Source organism: Symphalangus syndactylus, chromosome X (genome assembly GCF_028878055.3).
Source record: "Symphalangus syndactylus isolate Jambi chromosome X, NHGRI_mSymSyn1-v2.1_pri, whole genome shotgun sequence".
Lineage (NCBI taxonomy): Eukaryota > Metazoa > Chordata > Mammalia > Primates > Hylobatidae > Symphalangus > Symphalangus syndactylus.
In genome coordinates this window covers 139,575,331-139,600,283 of record NC_072447.2, presented here as the reverse complement: position 1 = coordinate 139,600,283, position 24,953 = coordinate 139,575,331, and the positions used below count along the sequence as shown (strand labels likewise).

Sequence of the window (24,953 nt, the reverse complement as noted above, 5' to 3'; positions counted from 1 at the left end):
AAGAAAATATTATTTAAAAAAAATCAAGATCTGATGATATATTATTATTTGGTTATTTATACTGCGCTATACTTTAGAAAGGGTTTAAAACAGCATACAATATAGCAAGTTAAAATTAAAATATAAACCAAAGTGAAGCAGAGGAGAAAATGCAGGTAGGAAAGATGTTATGTTGTGACACTGCTAAAAATTTGTTATGACTGTCTCATATTTTAATTTTATTTTTTTTAAAAAAGAAAGAATGTCCTAGGATTTCCTTTAGTCATAAGCTTAATAAGTAAGATTAATTTAGGTAAAAGAAGGGCAGCATTTTACAACGCAATGGAATAATATTAAAATTATACTTAAAAGAGAATAATTTCCTGCTAGTTTTCATTGAGTTAAACCTTCTGATCATTTTGTTGTTGGCATAGTAGACAGACCCAAGAAAAGCATGCTTGCCATTACTTATATTTTATTATACTTGTATAGTAAATTGCAGATTATAAGTACAGATGCTTCTTGGCTTACGATGGGGTTACATACTGATAAACCCATCATAAGTAGAAAGTATCATAAATCAATAAAACATTTAATACACCTAACCTACTGAACATCATAGCTTAGCCTAGCCTACCTTAAATGTGCTCAGAAAACTTACAGTAGCCTACAGTTGGGCAAAATTATCTAACACAAAGCCTATTTTATAATAAAGTATTTATTAGGTCATGTACACAGTAGTTTGCCAAGGCAGGAAAATGTCAAAATAAAGTATGATTTCTACTGAATGTGTATCACTATTGCACCATAGTTAAATTGAAAAATCGTAAGTTGAACCGTCGTAAGTTGGTGACTATCTGTATACATTTGGCTAGTATTGGTTTTGCATATCTGTTTTGAATAAGTTGAATGGAGAGGGCAGACAAACCCCAACTGGGAGCAAAGTTCTTGCCCTGGCCCTGCTATTTCTTAGTTAGGTCTTAACTCCTTGGCTTATTCCTCCTTTGGAAATTGAGGGGTCTAGACAAGAAGATCTAACTTTGACCATCTATAGTTTAGCACAGTTGTAGTTTCATTTGTTTGGGAATGTACATTTCCATTGATCCTTCCACTGGGAATCTTTATAGTATGTTAGTTGACCCGTGTTATAAAATGTTCATCATAGCCTTCTGTGATATTAACATAATTTAAATGTCTTTTTCACAGAGAGACCTCTCTCCCCAAAAGCCGTCAAAGGATTTGAAACTGCTCCACTTACCAAGAATTATTATACTGTGGTAAGTGTTCAGATGATGAATAAAAATTTTCTTGACTCTATATGGAACTTTTTCAGTTGTCAAACCATTGATGTGTTGAGGTGACACAAAGGAAAGACTGAATAAAGTTGCATGCATGAGTCTAATGCCATTCACATTACAGTGGAGCTCTTTTACTTATATGCTTCTTATAGATGTCTAGAAGTCTTACATCTACCGTGCTGAAAAATTCAAAGGTAGCACAGATTCACAGCAAGCCCTATTAAACAGCATGAAATAGAAATTGGCTAATATGTAAGAATTGTGATGAAATTCAGCAGTTAGACATACCCTTACCAGATATTTAGAAGGTGAATTTCCAAGTTCCTGTAATGCAATAAATTTTAAGTGGTTGCATTTTGTAATTTTACTTTAGAATCAATGACTTCATTATTATATCGTCTGGAATATTATCATCCTTTAAAGAGAGCCCAAAAGGAAAACTGCCCTTTGGCACAGTGGGAGGAATGACATGGCTCTGACTTAAACACAGATATGTCAAAATATGTTAGCTATAAATAGGGTATGTGCAATACTCAAAATAAATTCCTGTTTGAAAAAGAAATCGCATCATTCTCCTTCATCTACTCTCTGCTTTCTCTTCATGTCTCCTTTCCAGACTTGGCCTAATCACTAATTAAAAGGTCAAGTCATGATTAACCTCTAAGTTTCCCTGTCTGGTAGCCTTGTCATTCCCCCGGCCCCACCTCACCACCTCAGCTGAAATACCGTTTCACTTTTTAGCCAGTGTTCTATGTGCGTTTGTCTTGCGTACTCATCTCCCTTTGTGCATGGATAGAGTTTTTAAACATCTCTATGCAGGTATGTGAATATCACTTGGTTTCAAAAAGTTGAATTTCACTCTTCAGTGAATTTGCTCTATAGTGATGACATGAGCAATAGAGAATATGAAAAATGAAGAAGGAACTCTCTAGGTAACATGGACAATAAATAATCACAGGGGACTATTTTGTTAATATCTTTTATCTTACATTTCCAAGGCTAAAATGTATTACCCAGCATAGGTAGGTTCCCTTCTCCCTTACTTCCTGACCAATTCTTTTAGCTTTTAGATAACCCCTAATGATTTAATTTTTAAAGAAAGGTTGTAGTGGAATGATGGATGAAAATATTACCATAGCTTCTTCTCCCTGTGGGTCTGGAGCATATCATCACTCTGCTTTGGATCTCTCTCTGCCTCTGCTGGTTCTACCAACTTAAAATGTGGTTGGGATTATCCAAGGCAGAGTATACTCTGTGATTCTCATGGAATTTATATCAATCCTATATATATAATGGTCGAAGTCTGGACATGCTGCAGTTTATATAACCCACCTCCTGTTGGAAGACGTGTTTTTTTTTTTTTTTTTTTTGAGACGGAGTCTTTCTCTGTCCCCCAGGCTAGAGTGCAGTGGCGCGATCTCGGCTCACTGCAAGCTCCGCCTCCCGGGTTCACGCCATTCTCCTGCCTCAGCCTTCCGAGTAGCTGGGACTACAGGCGCCCGCCAACACGCCCGGCTAATTTTTTTGTATTTTTAGTAGAGACGGGGTTTCACCGTATTAGCCAGGATGGTCTCGATCTCCTGACCTCGTGATCCGCCCGCCTCGGCCTCCCAAAGTGCTGGGATTACAGGCTTGAGCCACCGCGCCCGGCCTTGGAAGACGTGTGTTGTTTCTAGTTCCTTGCTGTAATAGACAATTCTGCATTGAATAGCTTATATATATCACTTTGCCAAAGCATATAAAGATCTGTATGGTGAAAGTTAAGTGCTTAGGTCAAAGGACATATATGTTTAACAGTTTTTTTTGGTAGATATTATCCCAAACCTCAGACCTAATAAAGAAAACAAATGTCTTGGGGGAACTCATGATAGCCTGTGAAGAACCTGTAGAACTTCGATGTGAATATTGCTTAATTATTGACCAGCTGGATATATTGTAACTAGATGTGGATGTGAAGAGATTTTGGTTGGTTGATTTTTTTAAATCCACATTTCTTTGGCTTTGAATAGTTAGGCAAATTTTTAGTGTCAAATAATTCAAAATATGTTTTGAGTGTTCTGATTGTTCTCCTAATCTGTGTTGAATAAAAAAAATCTATTTCATCCACAGGATTTGTAGACTTGTAAAATCAATTTCACTCACATGAAAAGTGCCCTCATCTGATGGTATATTAAATCTTCTTCCCTCTAAGAGTCATTAATTGTAGATATTTTCTGTTGCTAAATCTATAAGAATACTAATGACTGATTTTTACTTCATTAAAAAAAGAAATAACTTTTTCTCTTATATAACTAGTTATATAAATAACTGTTTTTTAAATGTCAGACAATACAGAAATAATGTAAAAAAGAAAATAAATACCACATGTAATCCCACCACTTAGAAATAATCACTATTAACATGTTAGTGAATGTCATGCCAAATTTTCTTTAGGGTAGGTGTATGTGTATACATATATATGCATATATATGTATATATAGCCTGTAATATTTGTGTATATAAATTTTTAAATAAAACAGGAAATTATGTATTCTTTCTTTTTCATAAAGATTTTTCTTTTTTTTCTTTTTTCTTTTTTTTTTTTTTTTGACACGAGTCTCACTCTGTCGCCCTGGCTGGAGTGCAGGGGCACGATCTCGGCTCACTGCAACCTCCGCCTCCTGGGTTCAAGCAATTCTTCTGCCTCAGCCTCCCGAGTAGCTGCGACTACAGGCGAGCGCCACCACGCCCGGCTAATTTTTGTATTTTTAGTAGAGACGGGGTTTCACTATATTGGCCAGGCTGGTCTCGAACTCCTGACCTCGTGATCTGCCCGCCTTGGCCTCTGAAAGTGCTGGGATTACAGGTGTGAGCCACTGCCCCTGGTCCATAAAGATTTTTCTATCCCTATACCCCAATAATACTTGTCTCTGACCAGACCTATTCTTTTTTTTTTGAGATGGAGTCTCACTCTGTTGCCCAGGCTGGAGTGCAGTGGCATGATCTTGACTCACTGCAACCTCTGCCTCCCAGGTTCAAGCGATTCTCCTGCCTCATCTTCCCGAGTAGCTGGGATTACAGGCATGCACCACAATTCCCGGCTAATTTTTGTATTTTTAGTAGAGACGGGGTTTCGCCATGTTGGCCAGGCTGGTCTCGAACTCCTGACCTGAGGTGGTCCTCCCGCCTTGGTTTCTCAAAGTGCTGGGATTACAAGTGTGAGCCACTGCACCCAGCCAGACCTGTTCTTATGCTCTTCCATTTAATGAGTCTTTGCCAGCGCAGGGCCCTCTGTATTTTGGTCCTGTGTATTAGTCAGGTTTCCCAGAGAAACAGAACCAATGAGGGGAGACAGAGAGAGAGAGAATGAATAAGGAATTGGCACATGTGACTATGGAGGCTGAGAAATTCCACACTCTACTGTCTCAAAGCTGGAGACCCAGGAAAGCTGGTGGTGTAATTCCGTACAAGTCCAAAGGCCTGGGAACCAGAGAGCTGATAGTGTAAGTTTCACTCTGAGGTCAGGAGAAGATCAATTTTCTAGCTCAAATAGGCAGACAGAGAAAGCAAATTCTCCCTTCTTCTTAGGTCAAAGGACATATATGTTTAACAGTTTTTTTTGGTAGATATTATCCCAAACCTCAGACCTAATAAAGAAAACAAATGTCTTGGGGGAACTCATGATAGCCTGTGAAGAACCTGTAGAACTTCGATGTGAATATTGCTTAATTATTGACCAGCTGGATATATTGTAACTAGATGTGGATGTGAAGAGATTTTGGTTGGTTGATTTTTCTTCTTCTACCTTTTTGTTCTATTCAGGTCCTTAGCAGATTGGATGAAGCCCACTCACAATAGGCAGGCAATATGCTCTACTCCATCTACCAATTTAAATGCTAATCTCATCTGGAAAACCCTTACAGACACATGCGGAAATAATGTTTAGCTAAATATCTGGGCACCCTGTCTATCCTGCCCAAGTTTACAGGATGTGATGATTAATTTTATGTGCCAACTTGGGTCGACACATAAAATTAATCATCACATCCTGTAAACTTGGGCAGGATAGAGACCTCTGGGAATTTGCAAATCTGCAGACATATTCTCCTCTTTTTCAAGTTTCTAAGGGATTATCTGCTGATTTCAGCCCCATTTAGGCCTTGATGCAGTTCTGGCATCATGTCAATTTTGAAATGTTACGTAGTTGCCCAGTGTGACCAAAGTGGCTGTGGGCACCCAGCTCAGACCCGCACCTGCCACTAGGCATGTTTAATGTGGGTAACTGAGACTTGGCCACTCCTGGCTTGTTGTTTTGAATAGGAACTTAGCATCCTTGAGGGACATGGCAGTGCAGAGAAAGCTTTTGCTGTCCCTGACCTTGGTTCCTTAATTGTCCTCAATTATTGCTGCCATATGTTAAACTTCTGTCACTATTAATTATTTTTCTAATAATCTTCTTCTGCCCATTGTCTTTCTTTGCTTATTGTAACTTAATGTTATATGCCAGGAAGATTTAAAAAGTGAAAATCAGAAAAAGGAATTGATACAGCTTGGTTGTCAGGCTTTATTTGTATGCAGCACTTAGGTCTTGGCACCCATGGTCTCATTGGGAGGGCAGGTCAAACATGATAGTGTAAGCCACACGGTAGAGAATGATGTAAGTTTGTAAGGTGTTGTAACATGGGTTTTTCAAAATGCGGTTGGGATCCTTTGTCTCGGAGGCACCTGGGGAGCTTGTTAAAACTACAGACATATGGGTGTGGTGGCTCACGCCTGTAATCCCAGCACCTTCGGAGGCCAAGGTGGGTGGATCACTTGAGGTCAGGAGTTCGAGACCAGCCAGGCCAACATGGCGATACCCCGTCTCTACTAAAAATACAAAAATTAGCTGGGCATTGTGGCCCGGGCCTGTAATCCCCAGCTACTTGGGAGACTGAGGCAGGAGAATTGCTTGAACCTGGGAGGCGGAGGTTGCAGTGAGCCGAGATTGCACCATTGCACTCCAGCCTGGGTGACAAAGTGAGACTCTGTCTCAAAAAAGAAAGAAAGAGAGAGAGAGAGAGAGGGAGGGAGGGAGAGAGAGAGAGAGAAGGAGAGAAGGAGAGAAAGAGAGAAACAGAGAAAGAGAAAGGAAAGAGAAAGGAGAAAGAAAGAAAGAAATAAAAGAAAGAAAGAAAGAAAGAGAAAGAAAGAGGCCGGGCGCGGTGGCTCACGCTTGTAATCCCAGCACTTTGGGAGGCCGAGGTGGGCAGATCACGAGGTCAGGAGATCGAGACCATGATGAAACCCCGTCTCTACTAAAAATACAAAAAATAAGCCGGGCATGGTGTCGGGCGCCTGTAGTCCCAGCTACTCAAGAGAGGCTGAGGCAGGAGAACGGCGTGAACCCCGGGGGGCGGAGCTTGCAGTGAGCCAAGATTGCGCCACTGCACTGCAGCCTGGGCGACAGAGCGAGACTCCGTCTCAAAATAAATAAATAAATAAATAAATAAATAAATAAAAAAGAAAGAAAGACAGACAGGCAGACATCTGGGCCACACACCTGACTTGCTACATCAAATTCTCTGGCTGTTGATTCCAGGAAATAGCGTTTTAAACAACTCCTCCCACTCCTTCCTTAACCACTTCCCCTTAACACACAGGTGGCTCTGATGCTCACTTCACCTAAAATATGAGAACCAATCAAGGAAGAGGTTGAATGGAGGATGTAGGATTCAAGGCAAATCTTGGAGGAAGGTCAGAAGTTAGACAAGCAGAGAAGAGCTGAAAGCTTATTCAGACAGGAGGAGCTATATGAGCAAATTCTCCCAGGCAAGAATGTGCCTGTCTGTAATTAGTCCCTGCAGGTCAGAGAGTGGACTGCACTCTCTTCTTCTCCCATCCACATATCCCTTGTAAGATGAAATTCTTTATTCACTGCAACTATTGCAGCACACTTAATAAAGCTGGCCTTTGTGCTGTCAGAAATAGGCCAGACTCACAGTAATCCTAATATTCAACTCTGGGGATGAGCATCTGTGTGCACAGTGAAAGATGATATTTCCCCACATCCAAGTAGGAAAATATAATCACTAAGGACCAATATCATTTATTTTGTTCTTGCTTTCTTCTACTTTATGTAACATATGGTAGATGCCTAAAGGGCATGTTTTATAGAACCTGCCTGCAGTAGAAAATATGGGAGGAAGGCTGTGGCATGTTACATTACAAAAATCCTAGGAAGCCTCGGGTAACCTTTGCTGTAGCTTCCTGCCTTCTGCTCACCCTCATTTTCTCTCTCACCCATCTATCTACCCTCTCGCTCCCACCCTGGATTTTTCTACCTTTCTAGTGCTCACCCACCTTTTTAATTCTACTAGCCTAAACTACCTTACACATCTATCCATTGATTCTCTTTTCCATATCCGCTCTTATTTCTTTCTTACCCTCTTCCCATCTTACTCCTCTATACCGCTCTTCCATGTGAGGGCTGGAGGTGGAGGAAGTGACAGGATCCTGTGGAGTTCATGAATCTATCTGTGGATAATGGGGAATAGTGCTGCTTGTTTTGTGAAAGCCAAGGACCTGGGCATGCAGAATCAATCACTGCAGGCGGTTCTACTGGCATAGAAATCAAATATGACATAAATATTATAATATATTTCCCTTTTTGTTTTCAAAGAACTTTACCAACATTAGCTCATTTTCATAGGCACCATAATTATCTCAGAATTCCTATAATGTAATATTTTTGCTTTGATTTAAGGTTTCCTGAGACCATTATAGTCTCCTTTATCATTGGAGATATCTCTATTTTCAGCCATTGTTTATGCATTTTTCTTAAAATAATTTCTTTATACTTTTATGACTCCTTCCTTTTGGAAAACATAGTTATACAAATGAACTCACTCTAAAGCCTCTCCAGGAAATGTAGGAAATGTGTTTTATTGGAAAATCAATAGCCCAGGATGGTGGTAGCAAAAGCCTCCACCTTTTTTTTTCCTATGTTTTCTCACTGTCTATTTTATTCTGAATTCAGGCAAAGGTTGGTTGAGCAAAAGGATGCCCAGTTGTCCTTGTGAAGACAGAGTCAGGGAGGCAAAGGCAGTATCTGGGCAGAGTCTATTTTAGTGAGTTTGAATGGATTTCATCAGATCAAATTGTACTGCTCTGAAGTTGCTTGGCCTGCCAAACTCCTTGCCTTCTGAGTCACCACTGAGGCCTTCTGTTTGGGAGCACATAGCCTTCTCTGTCTGCTTCCCTTCTTATCCTTTTACATTAGATGCCCTGTGGCCTGAAAAATAAAGAACCAGTCTCAGAAGTTCATCAGTTGATCTTCTGAGATTGAAGAAAGCAATAAAGTTCCGAGTGACTTTGGGAAGGAATCCCAAACATCCACCCTGATGAACATTCCTGCTCATCCAACCACAGCAAGAGAAGTTCTATTTAGTATATTACTACTCACATGCGTTTTTTTTTGGGGGGGGAGGGGGGCATAATTCGATAAAAAGACTTATTAACCACTTTTGTCATTTTAATTTTGTAAAGTCCATTCTGCCACTCTCAAAACTTGCAGTCCTAGGAGTTTAATGTATATTTCCATTTAGCTCTCCAGAACTCACTCCAAGGCAGCAGGAAGTGTCTGCGTGCCTCCCTCCCATGGGAAGTAACTGCCCTATGCCAGTGGTTCCAGCAGAGATGGGTACCCTAGAAAGTGTGTTGTCTCACCTAGCAAGTAAACCCATTGGAGCAGGACACTTGGCATCCTTCTTGAAGAATCTTAGCAATTTCAGGTACAAGAGCCCCAGATGGTAGCATTTTAAAGGGAGTTGAAATATTAAGGCTATTTCAATGGGGGAGAAGCAGAGTGAATTATATCAACCACGGAATTAAAGTAGTGTTTGTTTTAAAAATCACATTTTATGATGAAAATAATATCTATGATTTTTCTAATTTAAAAGTTCCCTTCAAGCAATGACTGTTTGCTGTTGTTTTTATTTCAACAGATATTATAATTCAGGGACTATGACAGTTATAGACAACAGTGCTTTAAGGGAGGGTGACAGCTGGGCATGGTTGCTCATGCCTGTAATCCCAGAACTTTGGGAGGCAGAGGCAGGAGGATAGTTTGAGCCCAGGAATTCAAGGCCAGCCTGGGCAACATAGTGAGACTCTGTCTCGACAAAAAATAAAAAATTAGCTGGGCATGGTGGCATGTGCTTGCAGGCCGAGCTACTTGGGAGGCTGAGGCAGGAGGATCATTTGAGTCTGGGAGGCCAATGCTGCAGTGAGCCAAGATAGCACCACTGCACTCCTGCTTGGGTGACACAGCAAAACTCTGTCTCAAAAACAATCAAACAAACACACAACAAAAAATAAATGAATAATTAAAAAAATTTAAAAAATGTTAGAAAGGAAGGGCGAGGATGTGAGATGGCTTGTTACCAGACATGGTCTTTTTAGAAAAGTGTGAACAGGCCAGGCATGGTGGCTCACACCTGTAATTCCAGCACTTTGGGAGGCCAAGGTGGGCGGATCACGAGGTCAGGAGTTCGAGACCAGCCTGGCCAATATGGTGAAACCTGCTTCTACTAAAAATACAAAAATTAGCTGGGCATGGTAGCATGCGCCTGTAGTTCCAGCTACTCAGGAGGCTGAGGCAGAAGAATCACTGGAACCCAGGAGGCAGAGGTTGCATTGAGCCGAGATTGTGCCACTGTACTCCAGTTTGGGCGACAGAGTGAGACTCCGTCTAAAAAAAAAAAAGAGAGAAAAGAGAAGTGTGAACAAAAACATTAGAAGATTTAATTCCCTCCCGAATATAAAAGGGCCCTATCCTTTTTGAATCCGAACACCAATACTATAGATAACCAAGTAAATATTTAATTGTTATTTTTATAGTTTTTGAGACACACCCTCCCTCTGTCGCCCAGCTGAAGTGCAGCGGCGCGATTTGATTTGGGCTCACTGCAACCTCCACCTCCCAGGTGAAAGCAATCTTCCTACCTCAGCCTTCCAAGTAGCTGGGATTACAGGCATGTGCCACCATACCCAGCTAATTTTTGTATTTTTAGTAGAGATGGGGGTTTCACCATGTTGGCCAGGCTGGTCTCAAACTCCTGGCCTCAAGTGATCTGCCTGCCTCGGCCTCCCAAAGTGCTGTAATTATAGGCATGAGCCACTCCCCCTGGCCCAAATAAATATTTTAAATAAAGCAGTGTGCATATGAGCCTCACCTCCTCCTTTTTACTTAATAAAATATAGTACTGTTGAATTCTAGTGCATTTCTCTCCATTTCTATGAATTAAAAAAAAGAGTATCAATGTTGAGTATAAGTGATTACTTGAGGAACTGCAGTGAACAACAACACAGATGGACAAAGAGTTATCATGATGAACAAGCTTGAGTACTGAGGGCCATGACCCTGCATAAGGACTTGGAGTCAGAGAAAAAACAGAAGAGTTTTTATTTACAGGTGAGAAATTTGTGCTTTGTTTTAAATAATAGCTTTATTGAGGTACAATTCACATAGCATAAAATTCACCATTTTAAAGTGTGCAATTCACTGTTATTAGTGTATTCACAGAGTTGCACAATGATCGCCACTATCTCATCTAATTTCATAACATTGTTATCACCCCACCAAAAAACCTTCTATCCATTAGCAGTCACTTCCCATTTCCCATTCCCTCCAGCCCTTGGCAACCACTAATCTACTTTCTGTCTGTATGGATTTTGCCTATTCTGGAAGTTTTACATACATGGAATTCTATAATGTGTGATATTTTGTGTTTGGTTTCTTTCGCTTAGCATAATATTTTCAAGGTTCATCCATGTTGCAGAATGTATCAGTACTTCTTTTTATAGCTAAGTAATATTCCATTGTATGTTTAGACCAGCTTTTATTTATCCATTTATCAGTTGATGGACCTTGGGTTGCTGCCACTTTTTGGTTATTATTAAAAATGCTGCTGTGAACATTCATGTGCAAATTTTTGTGTAGACATATGTTTTCACTTCTTTAGGAGTAGAATTGCTGGGTCACATGGTAACTCTATGTTTGACTTTCTGAGGAATGGCCAAACTGTTTATCACAGTAGCAGTACCATTTTACATTCTTACCAGCAATTGTAAGAGTTTCCGTTTCTCTACATCCTCACCAACACTTGTTATTGTCTGTTTTTTTCTTTGTAATATAACCACCCTATTGAGTATCAAGTAGTATCTAATTGTAGTTTTGATTAGCATTTTCCTAATAGTTAATGATGTTGGGTATGCTTTTTGGCCATTTGTATATATTCTTTGGAGAAATTTCTATTCAAATTCTTTGCCAACTTTAATTGATTATTTTTGTTGTTGAGTTGTAATAGTTCTATATATATTGTGGATACTAGACTCTTATCAGATATATGATTTGCAAATATTTCTTCCATTCTATGAGCTGTCTTTTCACTTTCTTGATAATGTCATTTCACACACAGAAGTTTTTAATTTTGATGAATTCCAATTTACTTATTTTTGTTTTGTTATGCTTTTTGTGTCACCCAAGAATCCATTGCGAAATTGAAAGTCATGAAGATTTTGTCCTCTGTTTACTTTAAGACTTTTGTAGATTTAACTCTGAAATCCATTTTGAGTTAGTTTTTGTATATAGTATGAGGTAGGGGTGTAAATTCTTTGTTTTGCATGTGGATATCCAGTTTTCTCAGCACCATTTGTTGAAAAAAAATGTTCTCTCCCCACTGAATAGTCTTTTTTTTAATTGACAGATAAAATTATATGTACTAATTGTGTACAACATGATGTTCTGTCATGTTTAGTCATTGTGGAATGACTAAAGCTAGCTGATTAACACACATATTACCTCACATAGTTATCATTTTTGTGGTAAGAACAATTAACATTCACTCTCTAGGCATTTTTTAAGAGTACAATATATTGTTATTTACTATAGTCACAATGTTGCACAAGAGCTCTCTTGAACTTATTCCTCCTAACAGATATTTCATATCCTTTGATCAATATCATCCCAACCAGCTCCCCCAACTGCCCCAGCCCCTTGTAACCACCATTCTATTATCTAGTTCTATGAGATCAACTTTTTAAGATTACACATATGATGAGATCATGTGGTATTTTTCTTACTAGGCCTGACTTATTTCACTTAACATAATGTCTTCTAGGTTCATCCATGTTGTTGCAAATGGCAGGTTTTTCATCTTTTTAACGACTGAGTAGTATTCCATTGTGTTTTGTTTTGTTTTGAGACAGGGTCTTGCTCTGTCACTCAGACTGGAGTGCAGTGGTGTGATCCCAGCTCCCTGCAACCTCTGCCCCCTGGACTCAAGCAATCCTTCCACTTCAGCCTCCCAAGTAGCTGGGGCTACAGGGCTGCACCACCACACCTGGCTAGTTTTTTAGTTTTTTGTAGAGACAGGGTCTCACCATGTTGCCGAGGCTGGTCTCAAACTCTTGAGCTCAAGCAATCTGCTCTCCCCAGCCTCCCAAAGTGCTGAGATTATAGGCATGAGCCACCATGCCCAGCCTCCATTGTGTTTTTATACCACATTTTCTCTGTCCGTGCATTCACTGATTTCATATTTTGGCTATCATGAATAATGCTGAAATGAACATGGGAGTGCATATATCTCTTCAACATACTGGTTTTGTATTTGAATCTGTTTGTCAATATCCACAAAATAACTTACTGAGATTTTGATTGGAATTGTGTTGAATCTATAGATCAAGTTGGAAATAACTGACATCTTGATAATATTGAGTCTTTCTACCCATGAATATAGGATATCTCCCCATTTATTTAGTTCTTTGATTTCTTTTACCAGAGTTTTGTAGTTTTCTTTGTATAGATCTTGTACATATTTTCTTAGATTTATACCTAAGTGTTGCATTTTTAGAGGTGCTAATCTAAATGATATTATGTTTTTTTGTTTCAGATTTTAATTGTTTATTGCTGATATAAAGGAAAATGATTGACATTTGTGTATTGACTTTGCATCTTGCAACCATGTTATAATCACTCATTAGCTCCAGAAATTTTTTTGATTTATTCAGATTTTCTACATATACAATCATGTTATCTGCAAATAAAGACAGTTTTATTTCTTCCTTTCCAATGTGTATACCTTTTATTTTTTTCTTATTGCATTAGCTAGGATGTTCAATATGATGTTGAAAAGGAGTGGTGTGAGGGAACACTCTTGTTTTGTTCCTAATCTTAGTAGGAAAGCATCTGGCTTCTTACCATTAAGTATGATGTTAGATGTCGGGGTTTTTTGTTTGTTTTTTTTTTTCGTTTTTTTTTTTTTCGTAGCTGTTCTTTATCAAGTTGAGAAACTATTCCTAGTTTTCTGAGAATTAAAAAAAATCATGAATAGGTGTTGTATATTGTCAAATGCCTTTTCTGAATCTGTTGATATGATCATGTGATTTTCCTTCTCTAGCCTGTTGATGTGATAGATTACATTAGTGATTTTTTGGAATGTTGAACTGGCCTTGCATACTTTGTTAAATCACACTTGGCTGTGTTGTAGCATTATTTTTATCTATTGCTGGATTTCATTTGCTAATATTTTGTTGATGATTTTAGTAACTATGTTCATTAGAGATATTGGTTTGTAGTTTTCTTGTAATGTCTTTGGTTGGGGTATTGGGATAATTCTGGCTTCATAAAATGAGTTAGGAAGTATATATTCTCTCTGCTTCTATGTTTTGGAAGAGATTGTAAAGAATTGATATAATTTCTTCCTTAAATGTTTAGTAGAATTTACCAGTGAACCTATCTGGGCTTAATGCTTTCTGTTTTGGAAGGATGTTAATTACCAATTCATTTTCTTTACTAGATGTAGGCCTATTCAGATTATCTATTTCTTCTCTTTTGAGTGTTGGCAGATTGTGTCTTTAAAAAACTGGTCCATTTAATTTAGGTTATCAAATTTGTAGGCAGAGTTATTAATAATATTCCTTTAACATTATTTTAATGTCCATGGGATCTCTAGTGATATCCTGCCATTTCATTTCTGATACTAACAGTTTGTATCTTCTCTCTTTTTTTCAATGAAGTTCATCAATTTTATTGATCTTTTCAAAGAGCCAGCTTTTGGTTTTATTGATTTCCTCTACTGATTTTCTGTTTTCAGTCTCATTGATTTCTGCCCTAATTTTTATTATTTCTTTTCTTCTGTGTGCTTTAGATTTAGTTTGCTCTTCTTTTTGTAGTTTCCTAAGGTGGAAGCTTAGATTATTTATTTTAGATCTTTCTTCTTTTCTAATATATGCATTCAGTGCTATAAATTTCCCTACAAGCACTGCTTTCACTGCATTCCACACATTTTAATAAGTTATACTTTCATTTCCATTTAGTTCAAAATATTTTAAAATTTCTCTTGAAATATCTTTTTAGAAAATAAATGTGTTATTTTGAGATGTGTTGTTTAATCTCCAAGTATTTTTCTGTTATTGATTTCTAGTTTGATTACATTGTCGTCTGAGATCATAGATTGCATGATTTCTATTCTTTTAAATTTGCTAAGGTGGGTTTTATGGATCATAATGTGGTCTGTCTTGAGGAATGTTTCATGTAGGCTTGAGGAGAATATGTAATCTGCTGTTGTTGGATGAAGTAGTCTATAGATGCCAACTATATCCGGTTGCTTGATGGTACTATTGAGTTCTAATATGTCCTTACTGATTTTCTGCTTGCTGGATCTCTCCATTTCTGATAGAGGGGTATTGAAGTCTCAACTACAATAGATTTATCTATTTCTACTTGAAGTTCTAGCGGTTTTTGCCTCACATTTTTTTTTTTTTTACCAAGTATTAAATCACAGGAGTAATTTACTCCAAGAATGCCAGTCAACATACTGGACAATGTCTTTAACTATAGTTTACAACAATAGTTTAAAACTATGATGGCCTTTCATATAGCTACTTCTAATGTCAGTTCTCACTGAAAGGCATAATATTAAAATATAACTCAGCCAAAGAAAATGTTTCTTTTGTTCATTTCTTTTGTTCCTTTGTTCATTTCTTGGAATAGCAATTAGCAAGTAACAATGTGTGTAAAATGCCTAAAAAATACACAATGCCATTGTCAAATATGTTTGAAAAACACAATATCATATTGGCCCTGCTTAGAGATTCGAAATATATTTATCATACTAAAAGTTCTAAAAAGCTATGCATAAAGAAATTTGTATAAATTATTTAACAGTTTTTCATAATTGTTATTGTCATTCTGTGGGAAGTTAGATATATCAATATACTTTCAGATTTATCAATATACTTTATTCACCTGGTTTTTGAATGAGAGCCGGTTAAGTAAGCAAATTTATTGTCATTTGCACTGACAAGGAACTAGAGTGTTAATTTTTTTTATTATTGATTGAAGGGAGAACGCTTCCACTGCAATTTTGATGGAAGAGTTTTCATTTGGTTATAAAAGTTGTGCCTGATTATAAAAGTTGCAATGTAGTTTGATTCTGCTTTTAGGCACATACATATTAAGGACTGTTATGTCTTGCTGGAGAACTGACCTCTTTATTATTATGTAATGCCTCTTTTTATTCCTGATAATTTTTTGTGCTCTAATGTTTGCTCTGTCTAAAATTAACATAGCCACTCCAGCTTTCTTTTGATTAGTATGAACATGATATCTCCTTTTTCATCCCTTTACTTTTAATTTATAAGTGTCTTTATATTTAAATTGAATTTCTTATTAACAGCATATGGTTGAGTCTTAATTTTTGATTCACTCTGAAAATGTCTGTCTTTTCATTGGTACATTTAGACCACTGACATTTAAAGTGATTATTGATATAGGTGGATTAATGCCTACCATACTTGTTACTGTTTTCTATTTGTTGCCCTTTTCGTTGTTCGCTTTTTGTCTTCCACATTTTTTTGCTTTTTGTTTTAATTAAGCATTTTATATGATTCCATTTCTCTTTTTTCACATATCAATTATATTTCATTAAGAAAAACATTTTTAGTGGTTGCTCTATGCCTTTATAGCTAGTCCCAGTTCACTTTCATATAATACTATACAAAGATACATACTATATTCTCAGGTAGTGCAAGGACCTTATAATAACATCGTATTCCTAATTATTACCTCCCATCCCTTGTATGATTGCTGTCACTCATTTTACTTACACATAAATACACATTAGTATATACACACACATAATCAAATACGTTGCTGCTATTATTATTTTGAATAAACTGTTATCTATTAGGTCAATTAAAAATAAGAAAAAAGTTTTTATTTTATCTTTGCTTATCCCTTCTCTAACATTCTTTCCTTCTTCATGTAGATTCAGATTTCTGACCTATATTGTTTTTCTTCTCTGTGAAGAACTTCTTTTAACATTTCTTGCAAGGCAGGTCTAATGGTGACCGTTTCCCTCAGTTTTTGTTTGTCTGAAAAAGTTTTGATTTGTCTTTCACTTTTGAAGGATAATTTCACAAGACACAGAACTCAAGGTTAGTGGGTTTTTCTCTCAACACTTTAAATATTTCACTGCACTCTCCTCTTGCTTGCTGTGTTTCTGAGGAGAGGTCAGATGTAACTTTTATTTGAACTTCTGTATAGATAAACTGTTTGTTTCCCATGGCTTCTTTCAATAATTTTTTCTTTATTTTTGATTTTCTGGAGTTTGAGTATCACATGCTTAGAATTTTCTTTTGCATTTATCCTACTTGGTCTCTGAGCTTCCTGGATCTGTGATTTGGTGTCTGACTAATTTTGAGTAAATTCTCAACCACTATTGTTTCAAATATTTCTTCCATTATTTTCTCTTTCCTCTCCTGATATTTCCACATTACATGGATGTTGCACCTTTTGTAGTTGTCCCACAGTTCTTTCATACTCTCTTCTATTTTATTCCCCCAATCTTTTTTCTCTTTGCTTTTTGGTTGTAGCAGTTTCTATTGACATATTCTCAAGCTCAAAGATTCTTTCCTCAGCCATGCCCAGATCACTATTGAGTCCATCATGTGCAGGCATTCTTCATTTCTGTTACAGTGTTTTTAATCTCTAGCATTGCTTTTTGATTCTTTCTTAGAATGTCTGTCTCTCTGCTTATAATATCCATCTATTCTTGCACGTTGTCTACTTTTTCTGTTAGAGTCCTTAGTGTATTAATCACAGTTACTTAAAAACACTGGTCTGATAATTCTAACATTCCTGTGTTATCTGGCTTAAGTTCTGATGCTTGTTTTGTCTCTTCATACTGTATTTTTTGCCTTTTAATATGCCTTGTAAATTGTTGTTGGAAGCCTGACATGATGTACTGGGTAAAGGAACTGTGGTAAATAATCCTTTAGTAATGTGGTGGTAAGGTGTAGAAGGAGGGGAAGCATTCTATATTTCCATGACTGGTCTCAGTTTTTAATGAGCTTGTGTCCCTGGACTGTGAACTTCACCAATGCTTCCTAGTTCTCCCCCTTAGGTGGGACAGGATGGCTAGAAAGGGCTGGAGTTGGGTTATCTTCCTTCCCCCATGTGGCAGGCTAGAGCTGGCTGGAGTTGCTTATTGACCTTCCGCCATAACAGTTAGCATGTGATAAAAATTCAATAGGTTATGCTCGGGCCGGGCGCAGTGGCTCACGCCTGTAATCCCAGCACTTTGGGAGGCCAAGGCAGGCGGATAACCTGAGGTCAGGAGTTCGAAACCAGCCTGACCAACGTGGTGAAACCCCCGTCTCTACTAAAAATACAAAATTAGCTGGGCGTGGTGGCGCATGCCTGTAATCCCAGCTACTAGGGAGGCTGAGGCAGGAGAATGGCTTGAACCCAGGAGGTGGAGGTTGCGGTGAGCCGAGATCGCGCCATTGCACTCCAGCCTGGGCAACAAAAGCGAAACTGCGTCTCAAAAAACAAAAACAGAAACAAACAAACAAAGCAAACGAACAAACAAAAAATAGTTATGCTCTGGTGAAATAGTTTCTCCTGAGGGCAGACCTTGTTAAGAAGAATAGAGTGCTCTGACATATTCAAAAAGGCAACTTTTTCCCTCCCTCTGCCTGAAGCATGAGGGTATTTTCCTCTAATCTTCACTGAGAAAAACTGGAGCTTAAACTCACAAAAGTGTGGGTGTGCTGTCCTAATATTGGGCCCCTGGAGTTCCTAACTCTCAGACTTGTCTTTATGGAGCCCCCAGAAGTTTGTCAATTACAGTGTAGGTTTTTCTACCCTAGTGCTGGTTCCTGTGGAGGATTCTGCCTGTGGACCCCTGCTCTGGTAATTTGTGATTCTCTTTATCTGCCTGTTTCTCCAATTTTTGGAGTAGCAGTTTTCCCTGTGACCTCACTTTTCTGACAGATTTAAGAGAAAACGATGTTTTCTTTCAGTTTGTTTAGCTATTTGCTTCCTGTTAGGATGGAGTAATGACTTCTAAGCTCCTTACATGTCAGACTGAAAAATGAAAGTCTTTTTTTTCTTTTTTAAAATAGGCATTTATAAGTATATAGTTTTCTTTAAGCACTGGTTAACTGCACCCCATAAGTTTTTGTATGCTGTGTTTTCATTTTCATTCATCTCAAAGTAGTTTCTAATTTCCATTCTCGCGCTTGGACTTTCTATAGAGGGGAATATTTCTATTCCATTACTGGGTTAATTTCCGAGAACATCACTACCTCCAGAACCCTGCATTTACACTTTTAGAGGGTAGTTTCTGAGGAATAGAGGAACTGAAAGTAGACATGAGTGGCTGGGTATAGGGGCTACAATTTAACCCCGAGCTTTTGAAGCCATCCTGTGTTCTTCTAAGCCAGTGATTCTCAACTGGGGGCAATATTGCCTTTCAGGTGACATTTGGCAATGTCATGGCAATGCTATGGGCATTCCATCACAACAAATAATTATCTGGTTTGAAATGTCAATAATGTTGCTATTGAGAAACCCTTTTTTTTTTTTTTTTTTTGAGAAGGAGTCTTGCTCTTTCACCCAGGCTGGAGTGCAGTGGCGCGATCTCGGCTCACTGCAGGCTCCGCCCCCCGGGGTTCATGCCATTCTCCTGCCTCAGCCTCCCTCGTAGCTGGGACTACAGGCGCCCGCCACCTCGCTCGGCTAATTTTTTGTATTTTTAGTAGAGATGGGGTTTCACTGTGTTAGCCAGAATGGTCTCGATCTCCTGACCTCGTGATCCGCCCGCCTCGGCCTCCCAAAGTGCTGGGATTACAGGCGTGAGCCACCGCGCCTGGCTGAGAAACTCTTTTTTAACCCTTTAAATTGGTAGGTCTGTTTCCCACTTACTCAGCACCTATCTGTACAGTGTGTCACTACATCTTCATAATGGTCCCCAAGGTAGGTGCAGTGTCATAATCTGAGATGATGTAAGCAAAGTTTTAAACTGAAGCAACCTCTCAGTCAGCAGCAGAGTCAAGACTACCACCCTGCACTCCAGTTGTTTCCCAGAGAACCCACGGTTACCAGGATCTCCGCTTATTTTGACCATTCCACCTTTCAAAAGCAGATTATCATGCATTGTCTTGTGAGTATATGGCTGGCATATTGGTAGCCTAATACACTTCTCCTAGTTAAGGACACTTCACTCTGTCTTGTAACTCTCTGTTTAATGTCTCTGCAAATACAGTATAAACTCCCTGTGGGCAGCACAGCAGTTGGCAGAGTAGGCACTCAGTCGATTTCGTTGAATGAATTAGAATATATGAAAGAAAATGTACCAGAATGTTAACTGGGTTATCTCTAAGAGCTTAAATGAAGGTTTTTATTATTATTATTATTATACTTTAAGTTCTAGGGTACATGTGCACAACGTGCAGGCTTGTTCCATAGGTATACATGTGCCATGCTGGCCCATTGCACCCATCAACCCGTCATTTACATTAGGTATTAAATGAAGGTTTTACCTGTCACCAGAAGAGGCTTGGAAATGGGTTGTGACATGACCCTAGAACTGGTAGGGGAAGAGAAATTGTGATCCCCCATATTGGTTGTTTTGCCTATAGGATTTTAATTACATTATTAATAATAATGATAATTTTTATTTCTCTTGTTAAATTCCTCACACTTCAGCCTACTTTGTTCTTTGAATTGTTCATGGTAGTACCTTTTGCCTTTAATAAAATACTAGTTTTAACTCTGCTTAAAAATTCACTGTATCCTCAGATTTTGTTCCCTAAAGGTCTTATCACAAACATAACTTAAACAAAAATCTCTTGTGATGTTTGATATCACAGCGATCCTTAAATTATACTGACATTAAATCTCTATGTCTAAGGTAGCTGGCCTCAATTTTCTCCTGCATGAAAGAGGAATAATGATTCTTTGTTAACTAACTGAGAACTTCCTGAGGATAAAATCATTTACAGCACATGAAAACATTTTAAACAGTACTGTGGGGTTTGATGTGGGCTCACACCTGTAATCCCAGCACTTTGGAAGGCTGAGGCAGGAGGATTGCTCCAGACCAGGAGTTTGAGACCACCGTGGGCAACATAGAGAGATCCTGTCTCTACAAGAAATAAATAACCAAGCAGTACTGTGTAAATGGCAAGGCCCCTTCAGTTATGGGTAACTGAAAAATTGTATTCATATGAATTGTGCTGTATAACCAGTTGTCATGCAATAATTAAAGTAGTTTGCTAGATTGAAAGAAAGTGCATTCAGATTTTGTGTTCCTTGCTTGCAATGGTAGCCTGAGTAAATAGGACCTTTTTTCTTCCTAGTAATTTGGTTAAAAGATCAAAGCTACATTTTGCCTTAGACTATCTTGATGATTATAATACATTGACTTTTTTTTTCATAGGTGTTACAGAACATCCTGGACACTGAAAAAGAATATGCTAAAGAACTTCAGTCTCTTCTTGTTACTTACTTAAGACCCCTGCAGTCAAATAACAAGTAAGATGTTTATTTTAAACCCCTCACTAAGTAAAGCAACATAATGTCAGCATATGGAATCGTTATTCTTATGTCACTGAATAATTGATTTTGCCCTTTAGAAGAATTTCCACAGATCACAGGTTGCCAAGAACATGGTCAGGGCAACAGAAATTATGCAAGATGTTGCTTTTGGAGAGCTGGGCTTTCTTTCTCTTCTGGCTGTGAAAGGAATGAGTAGATCTGTGTTTCTTCCTGTCACAATTTTTATCTTGTACATTAAAAAAAAAAGTGATGTGCCTGGTTTTACCTTACAGGAAAAGAACTCCCTGGTGCTTTTATTCAGAAAGCACATAAACTGGAAATTCTCATGCTCACTCCGACCTTTGTTTGCCAGGGCAGAACTTCTTTCCCATGCTCTGAGAATGGAAAGAGTATGGCATTTTGTGAATGCTCATAAGAGCTATTCAAGCCATTATTTCACCCAGGCAAATGTGAATGATAAAGAGATGCTAAAGTGTTTTTAAAGACAAAAGGTTCAAACCTTACTCTGGTCTTAGAAATCTGAAGTGATTGTGTAAAGCCTGAATTAAAAGAATTGAAAGCTTTAGTTTTCATGAAAGAAAAGTAGTGACTATTTTTTTTTATCCTTGTAGGCACAGCATATTTAACAAATAGTGGTGAACTGCATTTATTTGTTTTTATTTTAATTTATTACATTTCACTAGAGATCATGATCATATAGAAAATTTACCAGTCAGCCCATATAATGAAGAACAAAAACCTCTCTTTTTACCTTGGAAAGAGTTTACTATTGCTAAACAGTTGTCTGAACTATCAGCTTCAAACTTAAATCAGTTAATATATTTGAGAAATTTGGCCGGGTGTGATGGCTCAAAAAGCCTGTAATCCCAGCACTTTGGGAGGCTGAGGCGGGCAGATCGCTTGAGGTCAGGAGTCCAAGACCAGCCTGGACAACATGGTGAAACCTTGTTTCTACTAAAAATACAAAAGCAAATTAGCCGGGCGTGGTAGTGCAAGGCTGTAATCCCAGCTACTTGGGAGGCTGAGACAGGAGAATCGCTTGAGCCTGGGAGGCGGAGGCTGCAGTGAGCCAAAATCACATCACTGCATTCCAGCTTGGGAGACAGAGCAAGACTCCATGTGAAAACAAACAAACAAACAAACAACAACAACAACAAAACCAAGCAAACAAAAGAAAAAGAAAAGAAAAAATATTGTGAGAAAAATTCTCCGCTTTTCCAAATTATGCTTGTTTAGTTATAATGCCTTTTTTCTTGCTAAATTTCCCACTTGTTTATTCTCCTGGCACTATGGAAATCTACTTCAGTATGAACAAATTTTCTATTCCTGTATTGTAAGAGTTTAAACATGATCAACAATAAAGTGTTTTTTGGGCCAGGTGCGGTGGCTGGCTGGGCACGTTGGCTGACACCTGTAATCCCAGCACTTTGGAAGGCCGAGGCGGGTGGATCACTTGAGGCCAGGAGTTCAAGACCAACCTGGGCAACATGGCGAAACCCCATCTCTACTAAAAATACAAATTAGCTCGGCTTGGTGGTGCGCACCTGTAGTCCCAGCTACTCAGGAGGCTGAGGCAGGAGAATCGCTTGAACTCGGTAGGCGGAGGTTGCAGTGCGCCAAGTTCATGCCACTGTACTCCAGCCTGGGGGACAGAGTGAGACTCCATCTCAAACAAAACAAAACAAAACAAAACAAAAAGTATTTTTTGTTATTATCATGTGAAATATGAAGTGTTCTGTGAATCATAGTTCTTAGAGCTGAAGTAAATCAGTAAATCATTGGGTCTAGTATCCTGGGAGAAATGACTATCTCTATTAAATAGAGAAGAAGCTGAAGTCCAGACAGGTTTACTGCCTTGCGCATCACACAGCCAGTACATGGCCAGCCTGGAGCCACTGTGCCCCCCCGCTTCCAAGTGAAACATGCTTTCTGTTTTCTGGAAGTGACAGGCAGAGGAGATGGAAACTGAAGTGGTAACTCTGGGAGGGGAGATGGTAAGATTTTAAATGAAGGAGGGACTGATTAGCGATCAAGAAAAAATAAGAGGATTTAATGAGTTCATTTCCTTTGGCTAAATACTCAGTAGTGAGATTGCTGGATGGAATGGTAGATCTACTTTTAGCTTTGAGAAAACTCTGTAGTGCTTTCCAAAGAGGCTGTACTAATATTGGTACTAATATACTAACATTCCCACCAGCAGTGTGTAAGTGTTCCCTTTTCACCACATCCACGCCAACATCTATTATTTTTGACTTTTTGATAATGGCCATTCTGGATGGGCGGAGGTGGTATCTCATGGTTTTAATTTGCATTTCTCTGATGATTAGTGATACTGAGCATTTCTTCATGTGTTGGTTGGCCATTTGTAAGTCTTTTGAGAAGTGTGTGTTCATGTCATTTGCCTACTTTTTGATGGGATTATTTGTTCTTTTTCTTACTGGTTTGTTTGAGTTCCTTGGAAAAGAGTCAGGGCCGAGGAGGTGAGAGACCTGAGTCAGACCTGTACTGTTCCTAAATGAATTCAGAATGCAGTGATAGTAAGTTTCCATTACTTCTGACTGTCTTGTTGGCCCCAAAGTGATTTGAGCAAACCAGACTGACTGTTATCTGATCGTGAAGGGGCCAGATAAACCCCCAGTCAAGTTCAGGTAAGGCCCCAACTTAAGTTCTCACTGCTCTGAGAGAGCAACAACCAGGGAAGTTGGTTGGCTAAAGGTTCCACTTTAGAATAGGGGTTTTCCAGCTTGTGATTCAGGATGGCATTACAGCAGAGGAACTGGCAGTTTTTTATTCTCTCGGAGTTACTGGTAATGTTTGTTTTGGTCTTCTTCCCTTTCTTTCTTAGTCAGCAAAAAAAATTCTCTTGGGAATACTCCCCTGGTATTTTATATATATATATGTATAATATATAATATATATATATATTATATAGCATATACAATATACTCCACCCCCAGGCTGGAGTGCAGTGGTAAGATCTCGGCTCACTGCAACCTCTGCTTCCCAGGTTCAAGCGATTCTCCTGCCTCAGCCTCCTGAGTAGCTGGGACTACAGGCATGTGCCATCATGCATGGCAATTTTGTATTTTTAGTAGAGATGGGATTTTGCCATGTTGGCCAGGCTGGTCTTGAACTCCTGACCTCAAGTGATCTGCCTGCCTTCACCTCCCAAAGTGCTGGGATTTCAGGCGTGAGCCACCACACCCAGCCTAGTGTTACTATACACTTAAGGAGAAGGAGAAGAACATGTGGCAGACATGGGCTTTTTTTTTTTTTTTTTTTTTGGACAGAGTCTTACTCCATCACCCAGCCTGGAGTGCAGTGGCACGATCTCAGCTCACTGCAACCTCCGCCTCCCGGGTTCAAGCAATTCTTCTGCCTCAGCCTCCCGAGTAGCTGGAATTACAGGCGACTGCCACCACACTCGGCTAATTCTTTGTATTTTTAGTATAGACGGGGTTTCACCATGTCGGCCAGGCTGGTTTCAAACTCCTGGGTTAAAGTGATCCACCCGCCTTGGCCTCCCAAAGTGCTGGGATTACAGGGGTGAGCCACCACGCCCAGCCCAACCTTGGCTTTTTAAACAAATCTTTAGAAACATTTTCTCCCAAAAAGTGGTTAAGAGCATGGACTCTGCAGCTAGAATGTTTTGGTTCAATTTCTGTCTTTGGCATTTCCTGGCTTTGTAGCTTTGGATGATTTGCTTAACCTCTCTATGCCTGGGTTTCCCCACCTGTAAAATGGAAACAGCACTGGCATAATACCTACCTTATAGAGTTATTATAAGGTTAAAATGAGGTTTTAATTGT

General features: G+C 38.8%; 1 protein-coding gene across 9 annotated transcripts in view; it reads left to right on the top strand.

Moving 5' to 3' along the window:
- The window catches only part of ARHGEF6 (Rac/Cdc42 guanine nucleotide exchange factor 6), a 121,206-nt gene that overhangs the window by 49,523 nt on the left and 46,730 nt on the right, over nt 1-24,953 (top strand). For all 9 annotated transcript variants that reach the window (XM_055269136.2, XM_055269139.2, XM_063634912.1 and 6 more), the window contains 2 exons: nt 1,186-1,256; nt 21,026-21,120. In XM_055269136.2, the coding sequence (XP_055125111.1) occupies nt 1,186-1,256; nt 21,026-21,120 (166 nt within the window). The remainder of the gene's footprint in view (nt 1-1,185; nt 1,257-21,025; nt 21,121-24,953) is intronic.